Below are 11,991 nucleotides of genomic sequence, written 5' to 3'. Positions count from 1 at the left end.
GAGACAAAATTACTTGTACTACTACAAAAATACTTACATAATGCAATTAACCTTTCCCGATATCAGTTTTACTTTTGTAAAATATATTAAGACGCCAATAGAAGCAATTATTATATACAAATCTAATATACTTATAACAAATAATAGAACACGAAAAATTAAATATATTTAATGCTATTTTTAAACATTGGCTTTGACGTAGTTCCGTAGTTGGGATCTTCGGTAACTGGATCATAAACATCACTATTTATCTGTGTTGGTTCCATGGAATTGTTTGTACTACCATCAGTAACCGCATTCGCTGGACTGCTGCCGTTACCTGGCTTTGAAAAACTAACACCATCGAAGCCCATATCCATGCAATCGAAATGTAAAATCTGTAAATGACAAGGATTAAAAAATAATATATCTGTTAAAATTTATATTAATTTCAAATTACTGATACATACGTATATATAAAAAAATATCGTGTCACCAGTATGGTTCTGACAGATAAGAGAATAAACAGAGATTGTAAACGTTGTTTCACTTTAATGTAAATTAATAAAAAAATCACCATCAAAATCATATAGTAAACAGTTATCTCTCGCCTGCACTGCCTTTTGTTTGTAGAATTTCATATAAATTATTCTTGGCAATATTTAACAAGATGAAAACGTATTCTGGCCTAGTTTTTTAGTTCTAGTTTAGGCATTTTTATACCAACGCTCCTCTATCCTAATGGAGGATAGAATTCGTAAAATCTTGTCTTAGCTGACGTTTACTCTGCAAAAAAAATATCTCTACCAAATTTTATGTCTTTAAGCCATAAAGATCTAGAGATATAGTGATGAGTCAATACATAGGTTGAATTCTATTAAATATGATATATTATGATAATTATGTTGCACAAAATACACAAATATCAAATGAAACTGTAATTATGAAATGGTGATGATGAAAGTTGTGATAATTTCTAACTGGGTTTGTTCTACCTACGCATTATACGATTTATTTTTAAATGTAATTTCGAACTAAAAGAATCAAATACGCAAATATAAAAAACTCAAAAGATACAAAGAGGTAAATCTCTAATATATTAGCATATAGTTTAATCTATAGATTAAACTAAGAAGATTTTTTTTAAATATTATATGTATTATATAAATTATATATTTACCAAGACAGGGGCAGTGTCAATCCTCGTATCCATGTCCATGCATATATGTAACTTTTGTTGCACTATCGAGACATCGAAGAGTCTGATACACATATCTACAAGCCCAGGGGGTAAGTATGGTACAGGGATAGGTACGCAGAATGGTGGTGGGTTACTTGCTGTAAAAATGTATAATTATACAAAATCCATTTAAATAAACTTCGTTTTTTAAAAAAAAAATTTCAAAACTTGAACTCAAAAAATAATAATACTCGTTATTATTTTTTGAGTACTACAAACCAATACGGTCAAATACACAAAAGTTTATCTATATAGAAAATGTATTAATGAAATCAATTACCTGAAAACATTTGCACTAATACACTGTTATTGCTCATTTTAACTTCCAAATTAATAGTTGCCTCCTCTGGTTCGAATTTTAATATCGCACAGGCTGTAAAAAAAATGTATTTGTTCATTATTTGTGCTTAAAATTAAATTTGAATTATTAATGTAGCCGCCAAAGTAAACAATAGAATTCTACATGTTTTCAATATTTTTAATCGGTATTTACTGCTATATTAGCTAATATTGCTATATTAAATCTTTTTACCTTCTTGCATATTTCATAAAATATCAAATTGAAATATTATAATTTTTTTAATGTATTTATTAAGTTCGCGTAGCGGGCGGGACACAGTTCGCATAACTTTAAGCACATATAACATAGTCTTTGTGAATATACTCTTATTCCTCATATTATTAATCATATAATAAATTTCAATCATTCACACTTAATGCTATTATTAGATAATATTTCAAAGTACTTTAGTCATAATTATTTTTTAGTTCTGCGAATAAACTATGTTCCAAATCCAATATGGAGAGCCGGTAAAAAATTTAATAAAGCGTAAAATGTTAAATCTTACATTGAATGATTCCTAACAAGAGTAATTTTATAACACACACTTAATTTCACTAAAAATAAGAAACATAACGTACTGCGTCTATCAAAACCGAAAGCTTCTATTCGGATACCGGTACAACAAGTACATTTTAAACTTTCGCATTCACAGGGTCCGCCTGTGAAAGGTAGGCGAAGGCGCCATCCAGGCCTGTACCAAGGTCTGGGCATCATTTTACGTATAGTCTGGAAAATAATAATTAATATTAACAAGTATGTTTATTGATTAATCAATGGATCGTATCGATAAAACAGTGAAACATCACTGTAAAAAGTTAAATTATTCATTTAATATCAAATGAATTCAAATTCAAAATATTTCTATTCAAGTAGACATTTTCACGCAATTTTGAATCGTCATTTATTCTAACATTACTACTATAGCCACCGCCTTAGAAGAAGCGGCTAGAAACACATAGTTTTAAATGAAATTTGACAATGTATACATTATAATATCAACATATAAATGAGTCAATAAATCAATTTCCACACATTTTAAAAAATTCGTGAAGGCTGTGATAAGATTTATTTAATACTTTTAATATTAGATTTAATATTACGAAAAGGAGGTCTATGATATCTTGTGGAGCTTTATTATATACTCAGACCCATGTAGGGTTTAATAAACTTTTGAAGAAAAAAATGTTTTTTTGTTAATTTTTTAACTATTATTATATAAGGATTATTAATTACAACAATATTTTACCTCATTTGTGTGTAAGTCGTAATAAACGGAAAATTCTGATACATCGATGTCCCGATTGCTCTTTCCTACCTTTTTATCATTTTGAAACAAATCTTTTCCTAAAACAAAAAAAAAATTGTAAATGAGCGATATAATAAGTAACATTCATAAAATATTTAAAGTTAAACATTACTGAAATTTGTTACGAAAAGAAATTAAAACTTTGTTCACAAACTTATTGCCGTTCCATTTATTAAAAAAAAAAAAATTTTTATCTTTACTCACCTAGAATAGCTGTTGCGCAATATATTAAATAAAAGAGCAACGTTATCGCTTTTGATTTCATTTGTGATGTTGTAAATAAATATTCTATTGTTACCGTCACGGGGGACAACATTCAAATGACAACACGTTAATACTTATGTTAAAACTAAAGTGTTAAAGGTTTTGTGCGATTTGTATGCAAGATGAGTTGCGCACGGGTGATATTGGCTTGCGGCGCTTTCTAATGAAATTTCTGCGTAACGACATCATTCGTAAACACTTTTAGTGGAGCATCATTAAAACTTCCATATAAATGAATCAATAATATAATATACTTTGTATGTTTACAACAAATAAATTAAATACAATTTCATAATTTAAATAATTTAATTAAAAGTTATCAACAAATAGCAGCTTTAAACTATATGTACAAAAAATTTACTAAAATTAATAAAAGTAAAACGTTAACTTTAAAGTTATTTTTATCCTAAAATCATGAACGAACGATGTCATTTTTCATATTGGCTAATCTTCGAAAATGTCAAACAATGATCTAACTAAATTCTCGTCATATTCCTCGATATCGTCTTCACCGGCATCAATTACAGCGTTCACACCGCCGTAAGGATTTGGGACTGGAATTCCTCCATTATCTTCAGGTTTTACCATGGCTAAACCATTAGCACCCATCCTGTGTCAATAAAAAATAAATATTTTCCACTTCCATAAATAATTTTGGTTTCTCTGATATAAAAGATAAGTGAAAGTTTATTGCGTACCTTAAACAATCAAATGCAAGATTAAAGAGTTCGACAGATCTCCATCGTCCATTCATGCCCAAACAAAAATGAAAGTTTCTTCCGGGAAAGAAGACGTTGTAAAATCTTCCACACACTTTTAGATTAGGCATTCTCGGTGGACTAATACATATGGGCCGAGGATTTTTTCCTGAAAAATAAAAAAAATATCTCATAATCATTAATTTACGTTGTAGGAAACTAAACGTTATGAATAATACTTTACCTGAAATAGAATTTTCATAAAGAACCCTGTCATTCATTGACATAGCAACATCGAAGGCAAAGTCTCCTGGATGATAAGTGATTTTCATACATGCTTTTTGTTTAAATAAATCCAGAATTAAACCTGTACAACATTTGCATATCCCTGAAGAACACGTACAAGGTCTTGATAACTCTGTACTTTGTTCGGTCGTATCTTCGTTTTGTCTGGAGTAGTATGCAGCTTCCTTCTTTAATTCAAAATGCTTCAATACAAGTAATTCACTGTCCGGTACATCTAATCCATGTAATCCTTCAATATTTGTTTCATTTTTCGCATTAAGCGCTAAAGCATAAAATAGTAGTATAATGAAAAAAGTTTTTTTGACTATAATTATTGCTTTGTGAATTATATAATTATTAACTTACCAATTTCAAACCCACTACATTCGAAAAAGAAACAAATGGTAAACACTAGAAACTTGTATACCTCCATAACTTTGTAAGCTTATAACCACAATGCTGTGCATACGTCGTTGACGAGAAGTAGTCTAGACGCTCTAATTCGCTTCAACAGAAACAACCGGTTTGAAAATAATTAGCTTTTTTGTGTTGTAACTACTTTCACATATTCCATTGATCGGAACTAAAATTCAGGTTCAGTGTAACATTGTTTAAAGTAATAACTTATTTATCGTCAAGCTACGCATAAGGCGCGCCGCTCAATGGCCACGAATTGTTAGTTCTGTTTACCACAACCACTCCTTTTTATATGCTTTAACCTCTTATGACATAAGAAAAATACCTACGGCGGGGAAGTTATTATAAAATTTTAAATTCCCTCTGGTGTTCAACGTACATGAAATAATTTTTCATTATATCTCATTTAAATTAAAGTGTATTAAAATAAAAAGTATTGTCGTTACCATTTTATTTAAAAAAATACAAAATAAATAGTCACTATTTACAATATTAAATTATTAAAAACTTTTGGATGTTGTTTACAATAATCATTGAAATATTTCTCCGAGAGCTTCACCTATATCACTAAGTGGGCCATTTCCAGGTCTTCCACCGAATAACCCACCATTGGGCCTGCCAAAAATACCTCCACCATCGCCGCCGCCCAAGAGAGTTCCAGCGGCATTTTCTAAAAATCCACCACTGTCGTCATTGTTTCCATTGCCAAATAAATTTATAGGTTGTGGGCCAGAAGATATCGGCTTAGGCTTTAATCCCGATTGAACACCGGAGGATCCAAGACTGAAAAAAGAATGTTTATTTTATATTAATTGTTAACTTCACTGCTAAACCTTTTTAATAAGACTACAAATGTTTACAAACGTACGTAGGTAGTATATACATCAAAGATAGCTTTTCTTATTTTCTGTAAACATAGTGTTTAATTATAATCATTACTGCTATATATTTAAGACAGTAACATGGACGGCAATAAAGGAAAAAGTAATTACTGTCCACTCTATGGACATAAAAAAAATCTCAGAAAAATAGGTGAAAAGCCTATGCTAGGCTTTTCAACTTTTAGAATACAAAATATAAACTCAAGTCAAGAATGTAACACCTATTTAAATGATTAGTTGCGACTAACCGTTAATTTGTATCACAAATTAGTTTTTTCTTACCCAAAACATCTAAACGACGCGGAGTAAATGGGAAAACCTGCGATGTCCGCGTTTATATCTAAACAGGCAAACGCATTACCATTTCGGATGCGAATATCGGAAATTTCTGCGCAGACACGAACGAAAGGTGCTCTTCTAGGATTAAAACAAATCGGTGGAGGGTCACTAGCTGAAAATGGACATAAAAATGATAAAAATATTTAAATTTTATACTAAAAGTACTATAATTATTGTCATTAAGAAAGGTTAGTTATGTAAAAAGTAATCGAAAGTTTAAGGTTTATACCTGATACTCTACGTCGAACAACTGTGTTATTGTTAACAATTAATCTGACATCAAATATAAAATCTTCTGGTACAAATGTGATATTGCCACAAGCTTTCATTCTGATTCTTTCTAGTATCGACCCGGTGCAGCAACCACATTGTCTCTTGAGACATGTACATGGAAATCTTACCACTTGACCCTCTACTTCTTCCACGGGACTATTAGTGACTTCAGTTTGTTGAATCGGACTTTGACTAACAGGACCAATGGTGCTGATTGGACTTTGGGTTATTTCTGCAACAGGAACCTCATCGATTGTGTCAATAGGATCCACAGATTCAACTGGTTCCGGGATATCATCTTCCTCGTCTTCCAAAACTTCGTTCTCATCATCTTGAGGAACATTTACAGGTAAAACTATAGTAACTGGAGATTTCAGTATTGGTCTTGGATGCAAAGCTTGATGCCAAATGGCTTGAGGTATTTTAAAGGGAATTATGTCATATTTTTTATCTTTCGTTATGGTAACGTCGCCTGTAAAAATGTTTATTAAATGTTATAAATAGCAAATGACAATTGAACATAAATACCTTAGTTGTAACTGATAAACTTTAACCACTTACCGATGCCCGCAAAACTCACGTTTATTAAACAAAGTAATGGTAAAATCCTTAAGGAAAACACGTGGAAAGTCATAGCGCTTAATTCATTGTAATTTAATTAAGGACAACAGTTACGCTTGACTTTCCAGCTGAGATTGTTAGCGAAGTAAGTGTTCTCCCTCTATTTAACCGGCCGACCAGTAAAAACTTTTGATACTTATTTTAGCTATGCGATCGATGAATAACGCAAACAAGTTTAAAATTTTAATGCACTGACAGGAGAAAGTTTTGATTTTCAAAAAATGACGAGACTTGAATAAAACAATCCTTAAGGAAAAATTCATGTTTTTAAAAACTATTAAAAAATTAAAAGAAACTTTCTCACACATTTTTATTCTTTCATAGACGCTCAACCAGTTTATATTTTAAAAAATTTCCTTTATAAAATATTACCATAGGAAGTAATATTTACCAATAAAATGAATATTATAATTGCGGCGTAGTTTTCATTCTTTCGTACCATTATTATCTGTAATAAATTTATTTTGTTTATTTATTATAGATAAAAATAAATTTATTTATTGATAGCATTTTAAAAATTCAAAATAATATTTTTAGACTTATTAAAATAAATATTTTTTGTCATCGTAACTAAGCAATTTAATTTTTGAGGTTCAGATTCATAGCCCTTATTTTACCCTTATCTAGTGAGAACGAGTAAAAATTGAGTAGAAAATAGAATGAAATGCAAATAATTGTTGGACGAGACAAAATGTAGTTGTCCAAACGATGTTACCTTCTTATCAGAATATTCAGTGTATAAAACTTAAAAATCTCTGAATAAATTTTATTGTTTTCGTAATTGAAACAGGAAATAAATATTAATAACAAAAATTCAAACTGCGCTGCAGCTGAAAGGCCATGTCTGTTTTGGTTACCGTCAAATAAGTATAATAATAAATATACAGAACTAAGCTTATACAAAAATTAATGAATAAATTTACTGCTATAAATTTTGATGTACTTAGTTAAATAAAATACGCTTATGGTGGAAACAACGTGTTTTAATATAATATTTAAATTACAATAAATTATTAAAAATAATTATAACCCACAAACATTTTTATATTTACTCTTCGTATAAGATTATGTCAAAAATGTTTAGCTTGCATCGGAGAAATAAATAAAATTAGCATAAATTAACTATTTACAAATTTAAATTAAAAGTACACGAAAATAAATAATATCTGCTAATAATAGGATCTAAAGAGGTTGTGCGTTATGCTTGCGACCAGTTATCACGCATCATTTTATTCTGTCTTCTTCTATTTCCCTTATTTTTATTATCTTTGCGGTCCAGGCCAATTGTCTGAGACAAATTTTCGAGAACATCATAATCATCGTTGTTTTTATTACCTTTTACATGTTTTAGATCTTTGTTTTTGTTTTGTCTTTTATGTCTACCAAAAATACCTAAGTGTTCTCCTATCGATTCTCCAATTCGGGTAAGATCCAATACATTTAAATCAGCCAACTGAAAGTCGCTACCTCTGTGCTTTTTTTTCGGTAATGGCAACTCTTCATAGTAATTATTTGGGAAAGAATTTTGATAATTGTGAAACCGTCGTTCATCAGTAGATTCTTTTTCTGAGGTATGTTCTTCAGATTGTGAATCAAGGCTTTGAACGATTTGAATCATATCATCATGAATACGTTCTGTTGGCACGAATGAAACCGTAGATGGATTTCTGGGTGTCATGGTTTCAATTTTTTGATAAAGAACTTCAACAGGGCTAGTTACTTTTTTATTTGAATTTTTATCATCGTCCGGTAATACTGAAGTCATGGGCATGACAGAAAGCTGGCCTGTGATATGTGCTAAAGACATTTCTAGACTGGGATCATCGAAGGTGGTACTAGGTTTCGAAGTTGTTAAGGATTGTGTGGAAGACAGATTTTCAGTCACATAAACAGTTTCTTGATTTATTGAATCTACCTTCTGCTCGTCGCCTTTAAAAGGTTCTATAGGTGCTATAGTAGTGGTTGAGATAGAAGTTGTCGAAATGGTTGTTGTTTCCGCAGAAGTTTGTGGTCTTCTAGTAGGACGACCATTTGGTCGCCTAGTTGGACGTCGCGTTGGTCGTCTGGTAATGGGACGAATTCTTACTGTCGTTGTTCTTGTTGCTGGTCTTACAGTTGTTATCCGTGATGGTCTTGATGGACGGCGCGTAGGTCTTGGACGCCTCGTGGTTGAAGAAGAAGGTAAAAGGGGGGCCTGCTTCTTCTTGTTCTTATTGGACTTTTTACCACCTGATCCGAAGAGATCTCCGAGTAAATCTTCTCCTAAAAGACTGAAGCCAGTATAATCAGCACCACCTACGTCATTTACCGCATCAAGGTCAGCTAAACAGAAGTAAGAAATTTTATTATTTTAATTACATGTACCGGTAATATAAAATAAATATTTTTTGAATTGTATTTTAATGAATGGATAAGAAATTTGATTATGTACTCGTGAAATTTGTAACTTATGCATTATACTTACCGCCATCATCGTCGTCATCGTCGGATTCTTCGTACTCGTCGGCGCTAAGCCCAAAATCATCATCGTCATCATCGTCGTCGTCGTCTTCGTAGTCATCATCGTCATCGCTTGGATTTTTTTCACTTTGGGGCAGTAATGGTAATGGATCAGCAGGTTCAGATGTAACACCTCGTGGCCCAAACTTGAAACAAGATACCCTGACCGCTGCTTCTACAACACTCTTAGATTGTAGTTCTAAACCTAAACAGGCTCTGAATTCTTCTCCGCTCCGTGCTATATTGTAAACTCTTCCGCAAAACTTAGATATTCCGCCGGGAAGAGGCATACAAACGGGACTAGCTTTGCGACCTGCAAATGTAAATGATTATAAATGTTTTATGAGTAATTTTAACCTTCATTTAAACATAATGTGAACCTTGCTTAATATATATACTATTAAAGTAAATATAAATAAATTAGGATAATGTTAATCTGACCTTGACCGAAATTTACAAAAAAAACTTACTGGATAAAGTACGATTTGTAATCACTTTCCTTCCGAAGCTCAACGAAACTGACATCTTATCGTCGTTCAAGTACATTAATTTCGCACATCCTGAAATGTTTAATACCATTCAATGTACGCCATATACTTTATGATTAATGTATGTACAATGATAAAAACGCAATGTTACCTGGGCCACTTAAATTAACAAGCGGCACTTGGAAGTCTCTGCAACAGTTGCAATATAATTCTGAACATTTACAGTATCTATTGATGCTATTATCTTCTATTTTTATATCATTGTTTTTTATTTGTAATCCAGCCTTATTATTTTTCTTTTTTCCTGTAGATAAAAGTTATAAAAACTGTTATAATTTGATCAGTAAAAATTTTAGTAAGTACGAAGAATTAGGATATTTCGAGAGCATTTGTAACCCTGCGGTAGAGGACAGAGACTTACGAACGAAGGCGCGAAGTCGATTTCCGGAATACATTAGTATAAATTTCACACTTTATTCATTAATTGCATGAGGAGGTCACTGCTCACAAACAAATTTTCAGGAAAGTAGTAGCTGCCTCCTTTCCGTACGATAAAACCACAATGAATAATACATGACCCTATAAATATCCCTGGTTGAGCTCTTGCAATAGGTGTCTATGGGTTGAAAATACGACAACGAAAACGATACATATTTCATTCAAATGGCTACTGTGAGTAAGATATAAAACTTACAAAAATGTATACAATTAATCTTTTAGTTATTGTATGCAAATTTTCACAAATATCTCGTTTTAATAAAGTTATTATTAAAATCAACTTACCGACATTTTTTGATGCTGCAAAGGCTAGCAAAACAAAAATTAGAAGAAGTTCAAAAACCAGAGAGAGCTTCATCTTGAAGCACTACTCCCGTCTGCAATAAAAAAATATATATAAAACGACTCCATTAATATAACGTCGAACTCAAAAGAAAATAATTTTAAACATACATGTATCGTACATAGTAAGTTGCTAATTAACTATGACTAAAAAATATCTTAAAGCTCTTTTTATATCTTAAACGATAGTAATGTTGTCTGTAGTACAATATTTTAATTATTAATAACGAACCAATAACTTTTTTTTAATATTTTGATGTTGGTTAGTTTACTGTTTTCATTGTTGGGAGAAGGCTTCCAAATAAGCACAATAAGTAAGTTTTGGTACATAATTCAAAAAGGAAAATTACGCGCGTTGAAATCTTTTACTTGGCATATACAATCATGAAATCACCAAAGGTATAAGTTTTCCGCGGTATTATACACTCACATAAAAAATAAATTTCTTAAAAAATATAAACAATAATATAAAACTTACCTTCAACACAAAACTGTTTGATCAAATAGATACGAAACCCTCAATAGCATCGATCAAATCGCAGTCACACCGGTCCGAAAGTTGACGTTCGATTAAATTATAATGATTAGAAACTACGACAAGTGGCCCTAAAATGTATTCAGCGCTGGCCTTACTGCGGCACTGTTACCATATAACCAATGCTTCGAGCTCAGAGAAATGTGAAATGACAACGCACTGTCGGCGAGAAAGGAAATCTATCGATTAATGCTCTCTGTCACTCATAAAAGAAATGAGTGAGACAAGCTACAACAGGCACGCACGTCGCTTATGTAGAATTCAGTGTCAATCGTTTTAACTAACTAGTTTTTAATTTCAAGACTAAACATATAGAATGTAAAAATATGTGATAATTTAGTTAATAAATAACTTTAAAAATGATTTTACGATACCAACCATAGCATATTTTGAAATAACGGTAAATATGCTATATGTTCTAAAACTTTACTAATGGTACATACAAACTTATATGTATTTTATGTGAGTATGAATATATGTGCTTTTCTCCTTCAATTCTTACTGTAATATACGGTTATTACAAAAATTCGGAAAATTAAGTTTATTCTATCTTTACATTCATAAATAGTAGAGCGACTGTAGTAATATAAACTATTACATATTGAATATTACAACATAACAATTACATATTAATAAAAACACATCAATTAAATGTTGCCTTGCATAGTGCTACATAAATAACTGTCGCTGTAAATTTTTAAATAAATACATCATTGTTTGAAAGCTAATTGATATATTTTCTTCTAAAAATGTTCCTAGCCTTTTTTTATAAAAATTTTTACTTAATCCGTCTTAATTTAAGTGCAGTATAGGTATAAAAAATACATGTCACCTGTACCAATGTTTAATTCTTAATGTTTTTCTTCATTACTTATATTTTGTATTGTATTAATCAAATTGTTTGTGTTAGTTATTGAGTTTTGTAGAGCAGTCACAATTATTTCAGCCGTAGAATATATACCGCTGGATATAGGCCTCCTCAA

At 31.1% G+C, this 11,991-nt stretch overlaps 4 protein-coding genes across 4 annotated transcripts; all 4 read right to left on the bottom strand.

The window, feature by feature from the left end:
- Positions 1-158: 158 nt before the first annotated feature.
- On the bottom strand, positions 159-3,133 carry LOC137926667 (uncharacterized). Its single transcript, XM_068770339.1, has 6 exons — positions 3,073-3,133; positions 2,809-2,906; positions 2,141-2,288; positions 1,500-1,592; positions 1,160-1,317; positions 159-377 (listed from the first exon to the last, which is right to left on the bottom strand). The coding sequence occupies exons 1-6, from the start codon at positions 3,131-3,133 to the stop codon at positions 159-161; spliced, it is 777 nt and encodes a 258-aa protein (XP_068626440.1).
- A 443-nt stretch (positions 3,134-3,576) lies between these two features.
- On the bottom strand, positions 3,577-4,550 carry LOC137927071 (uncharacterized). The gene is made up of 4 exons (XM_068770860.1): positions 4,482-4,550; positions 4,075-4,398; positions 3,831-3,999; positions 3,577-3,742 (listed from the first exon to the last, which is right to left on the bottom strand). Exons 1-4 carry the CDS (start codon positions 4,546-4,548, stop codon positions 3,577-3,579), a joined length of 726 nt encoding a protein of 241 aa, XP_068626961.1. The 5' UTR covers positions 4,549-4,550.
- A 512-nt stretch (positions 4,551-5,062) lies between these two features.
- On the bottom strand, positions 5,063-6,659 carry LOC137926666 (uncharacterized). Its single transcript, XM_068770337.1, has 4 exons — positions 6,587-6,659; positions 5,982-6,497; positions 5,696-5,864; positions 5,063-5,315 (listed from the first exon to the last, which is right to left on the bottom strand). The coding sequence occupies exons 1-4, from the start codon at positions 6,657-6,659 to the stop codon at positions 5,063-5,065; spliced, it is 1,011 nt and encodes a 336-aa protein (XP_068626438.1).
- Positions 6,660-7,743: 1,084 nt separating this feature from the next.
- LOC137927061 (uncharacterized) lies at positions 7,744-10,489 on the bottom strand. Its single transcript, XM_068770848.1, has 5 exons — positions 10,417-10,489; positions 9,785-9,937; positions 9,616-9,705; positions 9,111-9,458; positions 7,744-8,968 (listed from the first exon to the last, which is right to left on the bottom strand). Exons 1-5 carry the CDS (start codon positions 10,487-10,489, stop codon positions 7,845-7,847), a joined length of 1,788 nt encoding a protein of 595 aa, XP_068626949.1. The 3' UTR covers positions 7,744-7,844.
- Positions 10,490-11,991: the final 1,502 nt, after the last annotated feature.

This window comes from Battus philenor, unplaced genomic scaffold (genome assembly GCF_028537555.1).
Source record: "Battus philenor isolate CCGP_79_NKW_IND1 unplaced genomic scaffold, ilBatPhil1.0.hap1 SCAF_3, whole genome shotgun sequence".
Taxonomy (NCBI): Eukaryota; Metazoa; Arthropoda; class Insecta; order Lepidoptera; family Papilionidae; genus Battus; species Battus philenor.
This window is presented reverse-complemented; position numbering and strand designations above follow the sequence as displayed.